The sequence below is a fragment of the Asparagus officinalis genome, chromosome 9 (assembly GCF_001876935.1).
Source record: "Asparagus officinalis chromosome 9, Aspof.V1, whole genome shotgun sequence".
Lineage (NCBI taxonomy): Eukaryota > Viridiplantae > Streptophyta > Magnoliopsida > Asparagales > Asparagaceae > Asparagus > Asparagus officinalis.
Window position 1 is genome coordinate 44907302 of NC_033802.1, and position 21068 is coordinate 44928369.

Sequence of the window (21068 nt, forward strand, 5' to 3'; positions counted from 1 at the left end):
CGTGCCTCCTCCTCCTCCATCGCGCGCCTCCGCCTGTGACTTCACCGCGCGCCTCCACCGCCTCCTCCTCAGGTCACCCCCTTTCCTCTATAAACTAGTATTATCTACTCTCTACAAAACCCTAAACCTAATTTATTTGTCCATCTAACCTAATTTCCCTAATTACAGCAATTTAAACGACTTCATCGACGTCACCTTCTCTTCGTCAGACATCCTATTTCTCCGGCACACTTACTTAAGGTAATTTTTGAGAGTTTTCTTTTTTATATAGGAAATATTGAGTTTTACCTGCTATTATCTTGTATTTTCTAAATTTTATGGTTATTCATGAAATTTAGAACTCGTGAATAACTTATTATTGAAATATATAAAAAATAGGTTGCTTGAAAAATCAGTTAAATACCTGTAGTTGTTGCGAATTGTGGACACTCTTACGCCATTTGTTTGGAAGATAGTTTGTTTAGGTGTTGATTTTTTTGGTCCAATAGCTGTTGATTTTTTTAGGACAGGAGACAGTGGGTTTTAACATTTTTTTTTCTAGTAATTTAAATGGCAAGGTGCATGTGCAAGTAGTTTGATATGACCACGATTTTTCGTAATTGTTATTAGAAGAAGAAAATATACTTCTATTGGTGAAATAAATGACAGTTACCAGAAGTGAATGGAAGATCATATTTTGATTTCAAAATTTTGGTATAAAAGCTTTGTTATTATTAATTTTATTCTCAATGTTGATTCGGTGCACCAAAGGTTTAAAGTTATGAAGTTATGATAAAGTTTTCGGTTAACAGTTATATTCTAATGCGTCCTTCAACATTTTAGACATTATTCTTGTTAACTACATAGTAACACTTACAGATAAGTATCGGGTACGAGTACTTTTTCATGATAGAAATACCGTAGTAACATAAGAGCGACTGTTGTTTTTCGCTACACACTTCTTAAATTACGAGTTACATTAATACCTTATGATTTATATAATATTTACATGTTTTCTATTTTATTTAATAAGATTAACATGTTTAAACTTGTTGGCTTTTAATTGTAACCCTATATTCAAAGCAAAATCATGATCATGCTTATCAAGATTCCCTAAATCCATGTTTTTAGAAGTCGTTATTGATATATCATTTTATTTAGGTTAGCATGGCTCGTAACTACATCAGAGATAAGGATTGGATGTATGTGGGTCGTGCAGAACGCATGCAATCTATTTTTGTTAACGGAGTTAGTGCTTTCATGGACTTTGTACGTAGACACGATATGGTACGACATGGGAGACTCATTTGTCCATGTAAATTATGTTCAAATAAGTTGCATCAATTGGAGGAAGAAGTTGAACTTCATATTGTGAAGAATGGTTTTGCTAGCGGTTACAAAACTTGGGTATATCATGGAGAAATTGAAGGTCTCAGTGATGCAGATGATGAAGAACAAGAAGAAGACAACTTTTTTCTTGATGAGGAAATGGAGGAAATGGTTGAGGTTGCTCTTGGTAACAATAACCCTGCTGAAGATCCTCCTTTCGGAAGAGGACATCGTGAAGACAATTATGATAAATACATGAATGATGCTAGGAGGCCCATTTATGAGAATGCTAAACACTCCACGCTGTCATGGTTCGTCCATCTATTCCAGATTAAATGTCTAAATAAATGGAGTAACAAGTCATTTACGATGCTCCTCAAGTTTCTTAAAGATTCTATGCCTCCGGGGAACCATGTGCCTGAAAGCTGGTACGAAGCTCAAAAAATAATGTCTAATCTGGGTCTGAAGTGTGAGATGATACATGCATGTCTCAATGATTGTATAATTTACTGGAAAGAAAATTCAGATAAGATTGCGTGTCCTACTTGCGGAGAGACTAGATATAAGAAGAAAGTACCTGGTCAGAAGAAGGATATACCTTTCAAGATAGTACGATATTTTCCCATAACACAGAGGCTGCAGAGGCTATTCAAGTGCAAGAAGACAGCAGTGGCGATGACTTGGCATCACCGTGCACGTCCAAGTGAAAATGGACGAATGAGTCATCCTAGAGATACACCTGCATGGAAGGATTTTGATAATAGGCACCCAACATTTAGTCAGGAACCTCGCAATATCAGGCTTGGATTGGCTAGTGATGGCTTTTGTCCCTTCAGCTTTAAGGGTAATCCCCATAGCACATGGCCCGTTGTGATGATGGTTTATAACCTTTCACCGTGGTTGGCTATGGACCAATCATATTTCATGATGCCTCTTCTTATTGATGGTCCTAAGTCACCGGGAAATAATATTGACGTCTATCTTCGGCCTCTTATCGAAGAGTTAAGGTCTTTATTCATCGATGGTGTGGAGACATACGATGCGGACACGGGGACTAACTTCACCATGCGTGCAGCCTTAATGTGGACAATCAATGATTTTCCTGCGTATGGAATGCTATCTGGTTGGTCTGTACATGGTTACACTGCATGTCCTTACTGTCATCTCCAGACAACATCGAGAAGGCTACCCTTTAGCAATAAAACTTGTTATTGTGGTCATCGACGCATGTTGGATGAAAATCATCCGTACAGAGATGATATTATCCACTTTGATGGTACTAAAGAGAATCGTTCGCGTCCAGACCCATTATCCGGAGAGGATATACTTGCTCAGTGGAATGGTAAAAACAATGTGGCTTTTGGAAAAGTTAAGGGAAGGCAAGAAACACCACAGGGATGGAACAAGAAAAGTATCTTCTTCGAACTACCTTATTGGAAGACAAATAAAGTGCGACACAATCTAGATGTCATGCATATTGAGAAGGGAGTGTCTGAGCACATACTTAACTTACTTCTCTGTAAAGATGGAAAATCAAAAGATAACCTTAAAGCTCGAAGGGATCTTCACGCGTGGAACATTAGAAAAGAATTGCATCCTATACCAAAAGTAGGCAATCCTGACCAGTTTGTACTCCCCAATGCTGTGTATCACATGTCATCAGATGAGAAGAAAAAGTTTCTTCAGGTGTTACATGAGTTGAAGGTTCCTACAGGGTTTTCAGGATCATTTAGTAAGAAGATAAAGATTGTTAAAGGTAAGATCGAAGGGTTGAAGAGTCATGATCATCATATTATTATGGAGCATCTTCTTCCACTTTCTCTCAGGACTTCCCTTCCTAAATCAGTCGGTTTAGTGATCAATGATCTTTGTAGATTCTTTCGGGAGTTGTGCACTAAAAACATTGACGATGATAAGTTGAAGAAGCTAGAGGCTGAAATTCCTATAATTTTATGCAAGTTTGAGCGGATTTTTCCACCATCATTCTTTGATATCATTATACACCTGACTGTTCATCTTGCAACCGAGGCTAGGCTGGCTGGACCCGTACAATATCGATGGATGTACCCCATTGAAAGGTACCTTTAATTTTTTTTCAATTAACGCAATCGATATATTTTTATTTTACATGTTGGATGTGGTGATTTAGTGTAAGCTTTTATAGGTACCTTCTCACTTTGAAAAACTATATTCGCAATAGAAATCGACCAGAGGGTTCTATTATGGAAGGTTATTTGCTAGAGGAAGTAACCACTTTTTGTTCTCGTTATCTGGATGAAGACATTGAGACAAAACTCAACAGACCTCTCGTGATTCATGACGGACCATCAAAAAAGCCGGATTATAATAGAATGACTCTCGCATTTATCAACAAGATTCATCGCTTTATCATTCTCAATATCGAATGCCTTGGAGAAGTTAGAGAGTATGTCTATTTCACATAATTATATATGTTTATATGATATAATATACTTCTCACATTAACTATACATTTTGACATTAGAATACATAAGGATGAAATACGTGCAATGCATAGTAATTGGAATGAGGCATGCGTTGAAGCACATCATCAGGACAACTTTTCCAATTGGTTTAAACATTATGTAAGATTTCTATTATCTCATTTTTTTGATTCATCCTATTAATTTAATCTAACATCTTTACGTAATTGCCGTATTAACCTTTTGTCAGAGCCGATTACCGAGTGTAGAATCAACTTTAGATAAGGAGCTTGGATATTTGGCTACACTTCCAGATGCTGAACTTAAATACTATAAAGGATTCGGTGTTGGTGGTTACAAGTTTGAAATCAAGTCTATAGAAGAATCTCGAACCACCCAAAATAGTGGAATTGCAACCCTAGGCACTAATGACGAGATATACTATGGGTACCTTGATAACATACTTGGTATCAACTATCCAGGACGAGCAGGATGCATTTATGTCTTTCAATGTGTTTGGTATGACATGAAGACTGGAACTGGTAAGTGGAGAGACAATTACGGGACTTGGGTAGATGAATATGGATTGACGAGTGTAAACACCACGCGTTTTTCCTTTGAGGACGATCCATTTATATTTCCAGAACAAGCATTTCAAGTATACTACTCGAAGTGCTTGAGCCATTCAGGGTGGAGTGTGGTATGTCGATGGAGGCCCAGGGATACTTACGACGTCCCACAGTTCATAGATTCAGAGGTTGTGGAGATCAATGATGACGAAGAATTTGAGCAGGGAGGAGTTGTATGTCAAGATAAATCTCCTGAATTTGATAAAATTTTGTGGGTTAGGAATGATTTGAATAGTGAAATACTTGTAGATATTCCTACAATTTCTAGGGAATCTGTAGAACCTAACACTTCTGTAAAGCGAAAAAGGTAACCATTATAAAATTCATGTTTAAAATTTACATCTTCAGATTTATAAATATGTCTATTTTGCATATATCTTATATGAATTGTAAAATTCTTTATAGGGCTTGACGAATATGTCTGGAGTTCCATCGCAGAGCAGATCACGTAGACTTATACAGCGCGGAGACCTGCATCGTCAGGCGAGAGAGCGTAGGAGAGAACTCGAATCTACTCATGTTGCCACATCCATACCTAGCGATCATACAACCTATTTTTGATCGATCATACAACCTATTTTTGGTGAATTGCAGAAAGCTCAAATCATTGAGGATGGTGGCACACCTACAATGTTGAAACTATATTTGGGTACCCACTCGTCATCGGTAGATAAGATCACCGGAGAGTATACATACCCGGACAACAACACTAAGGAGTATTGTGTAAGTCTTCTCGACGAATATATGTTTACTACACATGAATTTCTTGATTTTTTCCCAGAAGTATGTTTTTTCTTTCTAGATATAACAAAAATGTCTGCCATATGAGAAACAATGATCAAAATACCTTTCATGAATACTACAACTTTACATCAAGTTGGATGTATAAATTGCTATATGGGAGACATGTGAAGCTCTTTCATATGTTCAAATTCTGAGACCTGAGCTACTTTAATATGTTCAAATTCTTTCATGATCATTACATTGAAAGGGTAAGTGATTGATAGCTAATGTCTGGTGGCATGAATAACAATCTGGTAAGTGATTGATAGCAAATTCTGAGACCTGAGCTACTTTCATATGTTCAAAATTTCTCTGGTAGCATGAATAACAATCTGGTGGCATGAAATGAAGACTGAATATACTATGATTGCTCTAGTTTATCTCTGTATCCTCCTGCCTTTAGTCAATCATCTACACTTCAGCTGCTATAATTCTAATCGAGGACTGAATTGCTTTCATGCTATAATCATACTTCTATTTTGATTTTTTTTCGTAAATATATCTTTTGCATTGTCGACTTACAATTGACTACTTTGTATCGTGTAGAATCGAGTCATTGAGGAGGCAACCTTATCCGGAGTTGAATCAGCCACAGAGGACGATGCACTTTATTTCACCCAGATGTTAGATTCTCTGCACGGAGGGCATCACGGTGGTTATGAGAGAGCCATGGGCATTGGTGCCACTCGGACTTACTTGAGGGCATCCTCCATACCGGAAATTGGCGCTTCTAATCAGGAGCTACGTCGCGAGGTGGCTGATCTTAGAGCTCGGGTAGCTGAGATGGATAGTCTTAGAGAGGAGCTTAGGTCTCAGATGCAATGGATTAATAACAATATGGTACGTATGCTAATATACAAACACTCTTGCATACACATGTACACTAGCATACACAAATATACATACATCTAATACTTATATACGTAAACATACACATAGACTTAACACTCATGCAATGCTTGTACTTTATAGGTTAATTCTCAAGGAGCTCATCCTGCCCCCACTCCTAATGATCCCCCAGCTTTTACTCGTCCTGCTCCAATTCCTCAGCCTGCTATCGATATACCACAATCTGGTCGTCCTGCTTCGACTGCTAACACTTTTATTTCTAGTGCTCAACGTTTGTCAAAGGAGAATCTTGCTAGGATATTTGCAGACTTGAGGGGTTCGGGCTTGTCCCAGGAGGACATTCTTCGAGGAATTTCTTCTGTTCCTTGACTGGATGAATAAAGTCACTCTTATATTATATTTTGGATGTATGAGTTATTTTGGATATTAGAGACATATATATAATATTGGATGCTTTTAGTTGTGAGATATTGAGTAATCATTGTGTCTGTATATATAATATTGAATATTTATCACTGTTTGAGACATTTTTGTGTATGTATATATTTTCAATTTCAATGTGATATATTGAGAAATTTTTGTGTGAGATGTGTGTATTAAATGTAAGTAGGTAGATATTTAAAATAGCTAAATTTTAAAAAAAATGTTAAAAATAAACAGGCCAAACGGTCGAAACCGTTTGGACAAATATCTGTCCAAACGGTTTGAACCGTTTGGACAAAACTTTGTCACAACGAGTTTCGACCGTTTGGCCATTTTTGACAACCCCAACGGTGGTTAACCGTTTGGGAAAGATCCCAAAACGGTTACAACGTTTGGGAATTTGCACCAACGAGTATACACCGTTTGGGATGCCGTTGGGGAAAACTCTTCCCCAACGGCTCCTGTCCAAACGGGTATTTTGCGCGGCCAAACGGTTATACCCGTTTGGGACTGCATCTGTCCAAACGGTTATAACCGTTTGGACAGATCAGTTTTGTACTAGTGCGTGCTTGTTCACAATGGAACTTTATTAGTTAATGGGAATTTGATGCACCTCTAGTTCACAAGAGAAACTTAATCAGCAGCACGTATAAATGCATGCGCCAACATTGCATTCAAATCTCCTGGAGTTGCTTCCAAGTCCTAACTAGTAAGAAAACTATAAACTAGATCCCTGTCAATGTTTGTGATCACATGAAAAGGGTGTTATTTGGCTTTAAAGCTATAAATATCAAACAGAAGATCCCTAGCAAAATTAAGATTCAGAGATGCAGTATGTTTATCTCCATCTGTATGAGTGCGCCAAAGCATGTATCTATAGACAGAAATAAAAATCGCTAACAGTTTGCTTAATTTCTTTCTTTGGTAATAATATGCTCAAGTTGATTATAGGATAATAACACATTTAAAATAAATGCATGTATCTACTTAATGGAAATAGTTTTGTCTGCCTGACAATATATCTACAAAGAGATACTAATCTATTTGTTGAAAACTCTCCTCATATCAATGTGTTGGACCAAATCATAGTAAAAGAATATTAGCTCGGAAGGTTTATTAAGTTATCACAATGATAAAGTTATGAAGTGTTTATTATTTTCCCAGACGTTTCTTTCTCTCTATGGCTTTTCCAGCTCCTCTTCCTTTTTACCGTTCCCATCTTTTAAATCCTTATTTCCTTGCCACCTCACTTTGCAATCCAAACACTCAAAAAGGCAAAGTCACACTAGTAGGTTCGCTGATAATGTGCAATATTAGTAGATATGTGCAAGAGAGAATTTTTTTAAGATTACATTGCTATTAGTAATGTTAAATTTTTCTTTTTTTTTTGTGGGGGGGGGGGGGGGGGGGGGTCTGTAATTAATTTTCTCCTTTAACGTTATAGCCAGCATAGAAAGGGCTTAGTATGAATCCTAGAAATATTTATTCATATAGGCTAGTAGTTCTTCATTTTTTGGGTGCGCAATGCAGCAGACCGGAGGAAGAAGTCTAGAACCTAAAGAAATTGATACAACAAATAGTCTAGAAGCTGAAAAGGTTATCAGCATGACTTTAGAAATGGACAAATTTTGAAAAAAGACCCTTTTTTAATATTAATAAGCAAAATCGACCGTTTACAATTTTATTCAGCAAAATCGACCGCACGGGACTGCTAGTCCCGTGCAGTTCTCCAAAAACCCCAAAAATCAACGATTTCCTCTCTCTCCCTCTCTCAGTCCCTTCAGTCGCTACTGTTCATCTCCTTCAACATCCCTATTCTCCTTCAACTCAGAACCCAACACCAGAACCCACCTCCTCTCACAAAACCGCTCCAGCACCGCTCCCTCCTTGCAGCCACGCAACACGCAACACCATGAAGAACAAATCTGAGGCGACCACCTTTGGAAACCCTGCCCTCCTTGAGATCTACGATGAAGATCTCCCCCCACCAGCAACCGCCTCTCCTCCACCATCATCAACCGCGCCCCGCCACCACACCTCCCCTTCCCGCTCGTCTTCCTCCCACCAGTCTCTGTCCGCTCAGGCCGCCGCCGCCTTCATAATATTGTAAGCGGTCCCGTGCGGTCCCACCAGTCTCTAGCTTTGAGGGCGGAGGGATGGGTGTGTTTTTGGGAGAGGGCGGAGGAGGGAGGAGAGGGAGAGGGACTGAGAGGGGGAGAGAGATGAAATCGATGATTTTTTGGGGTTTTTGGAGAACTGCACGGGACTAGCAGTCCCGTGCGGTCGGTTTTGCTGAATAAAATTGTAAGCGGTCGATTTTGCTTATTAATATTAAAAGAAGGTCTTTTTTAAAAATTTGTCCTTTAGAAATTTAGCTGAGTCGGTTACTCAAAATTAAGAACAAGCAGTATAGATTATTTGTTTCTTGCAGTCTAGCTTGTGAACGGAATTAGCTCACCCAGAGGTATCATATACCCATTTACTATGCTTAGCTGATCAAATTGATGTGTAATCTGAAAATTCTATATTTAGCATGGTTTCAGGAGGCCGCAAGTTTATTATGAACATATTTATGTGATGAAGAACCTTGAATGGCCAATATGCAAACATTAATTTATATTTTACTGTTTACTTAGGAAGTCTGTTCTCCTTTATTTTTTAATACAAGATGTTGCATTGCAAACACTGGTATAATTTTAAGGATACATCAAAGTTACATGGTTTTTGTTGATTAAACTTGCTAGGTTTGGATATAGTTGTCTTTTAATCTAGATTGTCACTCCTTTTAATGTGATAGGTTAAAAATGAATAATTTGATATTTACATTCAATTTGGTGTTTTTATATGATCATTATATAGGTATCTGTGAACACGTGGGGTGTGGGGACCACACCCCACGTTCTGTTACCCAGGAGCACGAGATGCGTCTCGTGCTCATTCGTGGGGGGCACTTGTGTAAACGCGTTCTGTTAACGCGTTTTTTCGGCCGAAACTATAAATAGAAGATTCTAGGGTTTTGTGAATTTGGTTTTTTTTGGGGTGAAAACGCGGAAGCCTTTGCAGGAGAAAAACGCAGCTGTCCCTTTGAAGAAATAGGTGATTTTAAGCAGCCCCCTTTTAGGGTTTTGAGCATCCTTTTGTAGAGAGATATTGTGAGGCATTTGAGAGTTTGTTTGAGGGTTTAGATTGTGAGTGATTGTAAACCCTAGTTGTAAGTAGATCTCCCCCCTCCTTACCCCGTGGACGTAGGTAATTTACCGAACCACATAAAATTGGTTGTCTCGCTATTTGTGTGATTTGTAATAGCTTTTAGGTTCCCTCGACAGGTCAGTCCTAGAACTGATGAGAGGAAGAGCTGATATCTCACTTGGTTGAGATATTTTGCTTAAGGTTCTTGTTTCCTTTGTGAAGCAAGATTTCCTATTGCGATCTAACTCTCTTGTTGTGCCGAGGTGCTGCCGAAATTTTTGCTGCGCGCAACAAGTGGTATCAGAGCCCAGATTTCAGATCTAGGGTTTTGGAGTTTGGTGGAGGAAGATTCTTGTGTGAAGCTTGGTTCTTAGAGTTCTAGGCTTCGGTGGAGATAGCATTAGGAGTTGCCGTTGGAGATTTCGCTTTCCTCGTGTGGATAGGAGATCTATTTGGAATCCGATCTAGGGTTCAGTTGGGTGGTTTCTAATTTTTATCAAATTTTTTCTTTCTCTATAATTTGGAGTTAGTTTGTAATGAGAGAAGAAGGTGAAAGCAGTAAGTCGATGGCGAGTACAATACAAGTTGGTTTTCATAACACTAAGATTAGTGTGGTGAAGTATGACGGTAAAATCAACTTTGGTTTGTGGATGAGCGACGTACAGGATGCGCTCAATGCTCAAAATTTGGAAGAGACCATCATGGTCCACGAGAGGCCACCTAAATATGATGAGGCGATATGAAAGAAGATGAATAAGAACGCGTGTGGGGTGATCAGGTCCTGTTTAGAATAGAAACTAAAATATGATGTGATTGGGGTGACGTCTGCAATGAAGATATAGGAAATTCTCAATAACAAGTATCTCACGAAGAGTGTTGAGAACAGATTGCACTTGCTGCGAAGACTCTTCAGATTTCAGATGTCCAGAGGCACCTCACTAGCGGCGCATGTGAACAACTATACTAAGTTGTTGTCGGACTTGGAAAATATTGATGAGAATATTTCGGATGAGTACAAGGCTGTTATCTTATTGGGCTCCTTACCGGATGAGGAGTATGACACCTTTGTGCTCACTTTGTTGAATGGAAGATCTTCTATCAGCTGTAGTGAAGTAACTAACGTTTTGACGAACTATGATTTGAGGAGGAATGACAAGGATACTTCCCGCGCTAGTACTTCAGGAGAGGCATTGTCGAAGAGAGGTAGAAGCCCATATCCGAAAGGTGGTAATAGAGGAAGGTCAAAGTTTAGAGGTCGTCACCAGTTAGCAAAGAACCAATGTGCATTCTGCAAGGAGCATGGACATTGGAAGAGAGACTGCCTGAAGCTCAAGGAAAAGGAGAATAGAAAGAAAAAGGGCCCGAAGGCCAATGAGGTGAACGTTGCGAAAGGCGATGATTCCAATGATTCGATCTTTTCTCTATTGATTACTCCGGAGATGAACCACTTGGATGTATCAGATTGGATGCTTGATTCTGATGCTACTTATCATGTGACTCTTAGGCGAGATTGGTTTGCATCGTTCGAGAGACTCGATGGGGGTGTTGTTGTCATGGGAAATGATTAATCCTGTGGTATTTGTGGGATAAGTACCGTGTGGATTAGGATGCACGATGGAGTAGTCCGTGGATTAAAGGAGGTGAGATTCGTTCCCCAGCTGAAGAAGAATCTTATCTCAGTTGGAGCTTTGGAGGCAAAGGGATTCAAGGTGACATTTGAAGACGCTGTAGCAAAGGTTACTAAGGAATCTTTGATGGTGATGAAAGGAGTCCGCAGTCGGAACTTATACTATTTGAAGGGGAGCACCGAGATTGGCCAGGTTGCTTTGGCTATTTCAGAGGCGGACATGAGCAGACTTTGGCATTATAGGTTGGAGCACACATGAGAGAAGTCACTGCAAGCTTTGTGCAAGCAGGGACTATTGAAAGGGAGTCAAGAGTGGTAAAGTGGAATTCTGTGAGCACTATGTTCTTGGCAAGAAAACGAATGTAAAGTTCGGGACTGCTATTCATAGGACGAGAGGCATCCTAGACTACGTGCACACAGACGTTTGGGGTCCCACCAAGACTGCATCACTTGGTGGTCGACACTGGTTCGTCACGTTCGTTGATGACTATTCTAGGCGATGTTGAGTGTACACCATGACAAAGAAGAGTGAAGTCCTAGATATATTCGTGGTGTGGAAGAAGAGATTGGAACTACAGACCGGGAGAAAGATCAAGACGTTGTGATCCGACAACAGTGGTGAATATATTTCAGACCCCTTTCTGCAGCTATGTCAAGACGAGGGCATAGTGAGGCACTTCACGGTTAGTCATACATTGCAACAAAATGGGGTGACAGAGAGGTTGAATCGGTCTTTACTGGAGAATATGCGATGCTTATTATCGCAGAGTGGTTTAGAGAAGATCTTTTAGGCTGAGGCACTTACATATGCGAGCCACCTCATTAATAGGCTGCCTTCATCTGCGATTGAGGGGAAGACCCCTATGGAGATGTGGTCGGGAGAACCAGCACGAGATTATGACCAGCTCAAGGTATTCGGGTGCCCTGTATTTTATCATGTGAGAACTGATAAGTTGGAACCTCGAGCTAGGAAGGCCATATTTGTAGGATTCAAGCGTGGTCTCAAGGGATACAAGCTTTGGGATCCAGTTGATAAAAAAATTATGCTGAGTAGGGACATCACGTTTGATGAGGCTTCTATTTTGAAGCTTTCCAGCTCTCATCAGGTGGAGAGCGACCCGACAGAGGAGATATCGCAGGTGATGGAGATCAATGCAGCTCCACATTGTCCAGATGGTACAATATCCATTAGAGTGCCGACTGAGGTGATGCCAGGCGAGCACGACGATGACACGGGGAATACGAGTACTGATGTGCAGGATCAGGGACTCACGGCTCAGGTTCAGGATTCGATTGCGGTTCGGAGACAGAGGAGAAACATACAGATGCCAGCATGGTATGCCGACACAGTTACGTATGCACTTTCGGTAGAGAGTATCGATGAGTTCGTGCCTACTACATTCAGAGAGGCCGAATAGAGTTCGGAGGCTGATTCGTGGCAGGTGGCTATGCAGGAGGAGATGGTATCTCTTCATAAGAACGATACATGGGCGCTTGTTGAGCTTTCAAAGGGGGCGGAAGGCAATTGGTTGTGAGTGGGTATACACGAAGAAGGAGGGCATTGAGGGCACTACATTGAGGTTCAAAGCTAGGTTGGTTGCGAAGGGCTATGCACAGGAGGAAGGTATTGACTATAATGAGGTTTTCTCTCCGGTGGTGAAGTATTCTTCGATTCGGATTTTGCTAGCTTTGGTGGCACAGTATGGTTTAGAGTTAGATCAGTTGGATGTGAAGACGATATTTCTTCATGGTGATCTTGATGAAGAAATATATATGACTCAGCCATTGGGATTCCGAGCTGCAGGAAAAGATAAGTTGGTTTGCAGGTTAAAGAAATCGCTATACGGTTTGAAGCAGTCTCCTCGACAGTAGTATAGCTGATTTGATGGTTTTATGATTGGTCATTCGTACACTCGAAGCCAGTTTGATCCTTACGTATATTTTTGCAAGTTGAAAGAAGGTGCGTACATCTATTTGTTACTTTATGTCGATGACATGTTGGTTGCCTCTATTTCTAGATCGACTATAGATGAGTTGAAAGTTCAGCTTTCAAATGAGTTTAAGATGAAGGACTTGGGTGAGACGAAGCACATTCTAGGGATATAGATCGGCAGAGACAAGAAGAAGGGTAGAATTTGTTTGACACGTGTGGCTTATTTGAAGAAGGTTCTACAGCGATTCCATGTTAGCATGGATACGAAGCCAGTTAGTGTACCATTGGGAGCCCATTTGAAGCTTTCAGCTGACCTTTCACCAAAGTCAGTTGAAGAGAGTTGATGTCGAAGACTCCATATGAGAGCGCAGTTTGGAGATTAATGTATGCAATGGTATGTACGAGACCAGATTTATCACAGGTGGTGAGCATGGTTTTGAGATACATGCACGATCCAGGAGTGGGTCATTGGGACGCCGTGAGATGGATTTTGAGGTACATTCGAGGTACACTCAATGTTGGTTTGGTTTATGAACGGAACACTACAGGTGGGCAGCTATGCATTGGTTATGTTGATTCGGATTATGCCGAAGATTTGGATAAACGTCGGTCTACGACGGGGTATGTGTTTACTTTGACCCGTGCGCCAGTGTGTTGGAGATGCACCTTACAGTCTACGGTGGCTTTGTCTACGACGGAACAGAGTATATGGCAGTTACAGAGGCTGTGAAGGAGGCTATTTGGCTTCGAGGACTTTTGGAAGAACTTGGTATATCGCAGAGGTCCGTCACTATTCATTATGATATCATGAGTGCTATCTATTTAGCGAAGAATCAGGTTTTTCATGCGCGAACAAAGCACATTGACGTTCATTATCACTTCGTTCGAGATGTTCTTAAAGATGGTGTTGTGAAGATTGTGAAGGTCCACACGAAGGATAATCCAGCGGATATGCTCACAAAGGTGGTTCCGAGCAACAAGTTTGATCATTATCGAAACTTGTTGCACATTCGTGATTGTTGAGGCCGTTGGTGGCCATTTGGGTGAATTATGTTCGGCTTGATTCCTTGGGCAAGAGGATACGTAGGCAGTCTTTCAGATGCAGATGGTTTGGATTAGTTGACTTTGATGGGGGTGAGATTGCTTGGACTCTCGTTCGAGTTCCCGACTTGTTGTGGATTGAGTCCGTTGTCGTGATTTTGTTCCACTTCGTACTGGGACATTTGGATGCATTTGGTGTCAGCTCAGTTTTGGGAAAACTTCACCGAGGTAGAGAATTGTGAACACGTGGGGTGTGGGGACCACACCCCACGTTCTGTTACCCACGAGCACGAGATGCGTCTACCCCACGTTCTGTTACCCACGAGCACGAGATGCGTCTCGTGCTCATTCGTGGGGGCCACTTGTGTAAATGCTTTTTGTTAACTTATTTTTTTCGGTCGAAGCTAGAAATAGAAGATTCTAGGGTTTCGTGAATTTGGTTTTTTTTTGGGGTGAAAACGCAGAAGCCTTTGCGGGAGAAAAACGCAGCCGTCCCTTTGAAGAAATAGGTGATTTTGAGCAGCCCCTTTTTAGGGTTTTGAGCATCCTTTTGTAGAGAGATATTATGAGGGATTTGAGAGTTTGTTTGAGGGTTTAGGTTGTGAGTGATTGTAAACCCTAGTTGTAATCTCTCCCTCTATTAGTAGATCTCCCCCCTTCTTACCCCGTGGACGTAGGCAATTTACCGAACCACGTAAAATTGGTTGTCTCGCTATTTGTGTGATTTGTAATAGCTTTTAGGTTCCCTCGACAGGTCAGTCCTAGAACTGATGAGAGGAAGAGCTGATATCTCACTTGGTTGAGATATTTTGCTTAAGGTTCTTGTTTCCTTTGTGTAGCAAGATTTCCTATTGCGATCTAACTCTCTTGTTGTGCCGAGGTGCTGCCGAAATTTCCGCTGCGCGCAACAGTATCAAGAACAATCCTTTACTATTTGAGCTTCCGCCTTCGTGAAACTTTGATCGAGTCCTATGTATGGCAATGTCTCAGAGTTTAAACACGTGAGTTATGAATGTAATTTATGAATAACATTAAATACATGGTCTGAATCTGTCTTGTACTGTGATTTGACCTATATTTCTAGATAAACACAGAGTGAATTGTCAATAAGGCTGATGTTCTAATTCTTCTCATGTGGAGGATATGCATACTATACCATAGCTTACCTTAGAATCTGATGGAGTTCAGTGGTACTTAATTTGACAGTGAAATATTCTATCAATCAAAGTTTTATTAAATTACTGGAGATGTTAACCTTAACAAATTTGAAGCTGACTAATGACGGATGGCTAATAGCTTAACGCCAAGCTAACTGATGTCTCTATGTGTTTGTATGAGGTTGGTGAAGAAGGAAGACAAACTGCATCTCAATCGAGATCGTATGCTGTTTGGAATAGTGAGATGGACTCAACTTTAGCTCATATTTTGTACGATCAAATAAATCAAGGATTAAAAGTTGATGGTACTTGAAAACCTCAAAGTGTATCAAGTTGCGGTTGGTGAACTAAACTCATCGCTGAAAATCAGTTTGTATTGCATCATAAGAAAAGACTAGCATGTTCAAATTATATTGCCTCCACTCTCACATTAAAAATATTGTATGCCAGTGATATGAATTTGATAATTTCATTGTCTTGTCATATCTATTAGTCTATTGCAACTTTATTTATTTATTTGTGTATTAGTTGTTAATGGGGTTAATGTATAATGCAAATATCTAAGATATTCCTGTATCATTATGATCAAGAACAATTGTTAATCAAATTCAAATACATGTATAATAAGCATATCCAAACCATAGATTTGAAATCTCCTTTCATTTAATATAAGTACCCAACAAGTGATTTATAAAATCCATGGATTTCCTTTGATTTCAAATCTAATCTCTTCTCCCAAATGCAGCGAAAAGGCATAGTTTCATTTGTTATTAATACTAAAAAGGGCTTAATTTTCAGTGAGACTATAAGATCTAAATTGGATGTTGGAGATCTGAGGTTCTCTCCCCCAATAAAGTGTGAAATATCATAGAAATTATAACTTCGTATTGTGCAAAATCATTTTCTTGAAGTTATGAGGTTGATTCAAATATCAAATATATCATGTAATTCATCAAGTAATTAACAAAAACAATAATTGGTTTTGCCCTTTGCTATTCCTATTAAAACACGGATCGAACATTAATGGAGGAAAAATTCTCAAACTGTAAACTGTTATGATACATTAAATCAAAAAATAAGAAACCTTAGATAAGAGAACTGGCTGATTTGGAACAAAGATCTATACAGTTATATGGTACACACCTTGGCCATGGTTGGGAGATGCAGTGACTATGAGAGTCTGTTTGAGTTTTGAGAAGAGAACTCCTTCAACACTTGACCCAATAGAGAAAAGAAGAAGAAGGCCCAGAATAGTGGCTGGAGAAAAAAAGAGACTTGAAGCAGCCATCTCTTGATTATTTCTTCTTTGATTTTCCATGCTATGTATTGATTAAATTGGCTCTGTGTCCTCTCTTAGAAAGCCAACTGCTGTATTTATATATACTCAACCCAAACCTGTAACAAGAGTGAAAAGCCAACCAGTTTTAGCAAATTTAGGAAGAAGCCATTAAGCCATTTCAAAAGGTCAAGAGAAGGATATATTACTGGTTCTTAATCTCCATCAAAGGGTCAGTTTGGCAACTTAGAAATTAATCCGATTTAGTTTTGGTCCAGTTATGTTTAGCCTAGATTAGATTATACTAGTTTCTACGTGAAGTAGCTTTGAGTTGAACTTAGTTTGGCTAATTTTTAAATAAAACTCTCTAGAACTAAATCTTGTTTGGTAAATACAGTTATATATAAAGAGAGAGCGCTAATTGATGATCAAATATATTTTGATAGAATGACAATTTGATAATCAAACTTATTCGGTACTATTTCAAACAGGGGTATTGGACCGAAAAAGAAATAGTTTAGCTTAACTATTTTATTTGCCAAACTAGGACTGAGTTATTGGACTAGACTTATTCCAACTAAAATTGGTTTTAGCACTTTTCTTATTCCAACTAAAATTGGTTTTAGCACTTTGCCAAACTGCCCCAATCATTGTTAGCATTAGTGCATTAAAAAAAATGAGAGCCTGGCAGATAGCTAGTGATGAGGATGGAAGTTTTCAAAATGACTCCTAGGTGAGCTTAAGGGGCAGCAAAGAATTCGGTTGACTTCTATGAGAGATATTTATGCCAAAGTAAAGAATTTGGTTGACTTGCAACAGATATTCGCTTATAATTAACGTAATTGCTCATAAATAACGATAAACTTATGCTTACAATATGCCCTCTAAAGTCTTCGAGAGATCAAACGAACAGCCTTTCAAAAGAATATGAATTTAGTTGTCAACTGAGAAAAACAGAAAGCATTTTGAATCTTCACTATCTACTATGAACACGAGTTGCCATTTATTTCGGTCGTTACAGGTTGGCCTTTGCGATTCTTACACCTGTTATTTGGATTGGTCTTGATATTAACTGTTAAAACTCTTACGTTATTTCAAGAATGTAAACGTTATACTGTGAAAATTTCGAGCTTAAATTGAGGAGGAACAATTTTCTTACTTTCTACCTTTAACATGCTAACCATCACGTATGAAGTTTGGTATTAACGCAGTGTGTATTGCAAGGAGCAATGTTCTGATAGGAACATTGCTCTAGGAACATTTCGGCCGCACATGAGTTGGGGAAATTACAAAAACGCTTTATTGTAGTGCACAAGTGCGGATCAGACCGCTCTGCATTATGCGGGGCGTTCTAATAGGATTCGTTCTCGATTGCAAACATGTGGGACCTTTTACTGCCATGTATGCTATGATATGTCACGGGCTTGTAGTTGACTAATTTTGTTTATCTAGAAAGTTAGTGACTGAAAACTTGGAAAATGTTTAATCACAACTAAGGTCTAGAAACAAAAAAAAAAAAAAAAACATGTACGCTACCTATTAGATTATTATGTAAATCCTATCCTATTGGCCTTTAAGTCTTATATGTTTACATTAATTTCGCCTGAAAGAATGGGATTCTTTCCTACTTTCTATCATTTGGTGTCTATGGTCTGAAAGGAATAGGACTTTTACACACAAGCATATTCACTCTCTTGAATTATGGGGAAAAAAAAATCAAATATTTTGCTTCCCTATGGATAGACACTTTCAAGGAGGTATTTACTAATGGAGATTGGAGGGATGCGGTGGTTTTCTGTTAATTTATAACTTGAGACATAAATAGGCCACTTTTGATAAATATTTAGCAAAACCAACTTGTTTTTGACCAGCTCATCAAAGCTGGCCAAAAAGAGGTTGGTTTCGCTGAATCTGGTCTTTGAAACACACGGGACTACTAGTCCCTTGTGTTTAGTGGCCGCTAATCACCCACTAAACAAAACTTAGAAAACCCATTAGTCCCGTGGGTTTTCTGAATAGTATTTAGAAATCACGTGGAACTAGTAATCCCGTGCGTTAGACAGAGACTTCGCCTCTGCTGCCTAGCAAATCCACGGGACTAGTAATCCCGTGGATTTGTCAGGCCTATATAAGCCCTAGCTATGCCAAAAAATTAGGGCATAGCCATCCTCACTTTCTCTCAATCTCTCTCACAATCCCTCTCTGTAAGGACTATGAATTTTTGATATTAGTTAAAATAATTTTCTAGTATTTTAAAATATTTAATTATGATTTTTAAAAGAGAATTTATATTTTTCTCGAATTTCTACAATTTTCTATGATTTAAAGTCTAAGTTTTATATTTATTTAATTGATTTAAATATTTATAAATTTATTGAGTGCAGTAAATATTTCTAGAATTTATCTGTTGTGTTACCGATACTATTACGTATCATTTTGAATAATACGTGGTATTATTATTATTATTACGTATATGTTTGTATAATACGTTATATTATTAATTACGTATTATTTGTATAATTTATTGTATTATTTCTACTGTTATATATTATCTGTCGCATTAGTATAACTGGTACGTTTTATCGCGTAGATAATTATTCTATTATTATTTGATTTTAAATTTAAGTAATTATATTTTTCTATTAATTATTCTTGTTTAATTATACAATTTCTTGTAATATTTCTACTGTTGCATATTATCAGTTGTAATACTACAACTGGTACGTTTTACTGTGTATATAATTATCATATAATTATTTGATTTTAAAAATAAGTAAATATTTTTTATTTATTAATTATTCTCTTTTAATTGTACAATATGGGTATATTTTGACTATTTCGTATCAACTATTGTATTAGCACAACATGTATGTTTTTAATTGTAGATAATTATCTCGTAATTATTTTGATTTTTAAATATCAGTAATTATTTCTTTTTAATTAATTTCGTTTTAAAATAATTAACCCTAACCCTAATATTACACTATATATATGTATATTAAAATGCAACCCCTCTCCTGTTCATCCTCTACGCCGCCACCATCATCACTCTCCTCTCTCTTTCTCCCTGAACCCATCACCACGCCAACCACCTCCCCCTGTTCACCCCGACCTCCGTCGCCTCCACCCCGTCGGCCTGACCCACGCCACCCGACGCCTCGCCTTGGCCGCCGCTCGCTCCTCTCTCTTTCTCCCTGAACCCATCACCACGCCAACCACCTCCCCCTGTTCACCCCGACCTCCGTCGCCTCCACCCCGTCGGCCTGACCCACGCCACCCGACGCCTCGCCTTGGCCGCCGCTCGCGCGTCGAGCCCACCGCCTGAGCTGTCATCGCCCTCGCAACCACCCCTGTTGCCTCCCTCGACCCAAACCCTCCACCTGCCCAGATCCGCTCCGATGAGCTCCACGCCCGCCACCTGCCGCCGCCTTGGCTGTCGACGCCGACGGCCACGCTCAGCTCCGTCGACGACCAGCAGTCCCCCAGCCCGCCCGTGCCTCTGCCTCCAAGCACGACCACCTCGCCGCCCGACCCCGCTGACCCGTCGCCGATGTCGTCGCTGCCCAAACCCGTCTCCGACAGTCCCGCATCCGATCCAACCCGCATCGCACGTCGACGTCGATCCGTTCGACGAACCCGAGGCAAGATCCCGATCCTTGTTTAGTTTCGTTTCGGTTCTTATATTTATTGTAGATCATTTATGTGCAAGATCCCGATCCTTGTTTAGTTTCGTTTCGGTTCTTATATTTATTGTAGATCATTTATGTGCAAGATTCCGCTCTCCTGTTTCGTAGTTTGATTATTTACATTTTTTATGAATTATTTGCATAGTTTAATTGTGTCGTATTTATTTGCGTGGGTTGTTTGGGGAACAATATTGATTCACATAATGGATATGTGATAAATGACATTTTTAGAAAAAATATAATGAATTAAAAGAATTTAGTTTGGCAAAAGAATCATTTTTAGATAATTATAATAATTTAAAAGAATTTATTTTGAAAAATGAATTAGTTTAGTTTAATTGTTAAGAGAAATAATTTAAATGAGTTAATTTAGAAAAAGATTATTTTCTGATTATGTAGCTGCTGTTTATGATTTATAATTCTTATTTTGATTATCTGAAATATTATGATATTATTACACATGATTAGTTGCATTGATTGATTGCTCCATGTTGTGATTGAGAATCATTAGGAGTTTATGACTATAGTGACCCGTATGACACAGTTAGGATCTAGAACACCGTGTGTAGTTGACCTAGAATTACGAAAATTGGGATGAGAAGTCTTGGTCCATGTGAGCGGTTGTGATTGTTGATGTATATTCCGGGCTCGCGCTGGTGAAGTTTGTGTAGTCACCGGGGTGGGTCCGAGGAGTTGTGATATGAGATTGTTGATGTATTTTCCAGG

The 21068-nt window shown here is 39.2% G+C and overlaps 2 protein-coding genes across 2 annotated transcripts in view; one reads left to right on the plus strand and one right to left on the minus strand.

Annotated features, from left to right (window-relative positions):
* LOC109824593 lies at positions 1–6537 on the plus strand. The gene is made up of 10 exons (XM_020391221.1): positions 1–72; positions 169–240; positions 1141–3390; positions 3477–3733; positions 3812–3911; positions 4000–4685; positions 4784–4871; positions 4973–5101; positions 5708–6001; positions 6134–6537. The coding sequence occupies exons 3-7, from the start codon at positions 1147–1149 to the stop codon at positions 4788–4790; spliced, it is 3294 nt and encodes a 1097-aa protein (XP_020246810.1). The 5' UTR covers positions 1–72; positions 169–240; positions 1141–1146; the 3' UTR covers positions 4791–4871; positions 4973–5101; positions 5708–6001; positions 6134–6537.
* Positions 1–16940, minus strand: part of LOC109824594 (high-affinity nitrate transporter-activating protein 2.1-like) — a 26307-nt gene extending 9367 nt beyond the window's left edge. Inside the window, exons 1-2 of the mRNA XM_020391222.1 lie at positions 16866–16940; positions 16524–16775 (exon numbers count right to left, since the gene is read on the minus strand). Coding sequence (XP_020246811.1) covers positions 16524–16698 — 175 coding nt within the window. The 5' untranslated portion in view covers positions 16699–16775; positions 16866–16940. The remainder of the gene's footprint in view (positions 1–16523; positions 16776–16865) is intronic.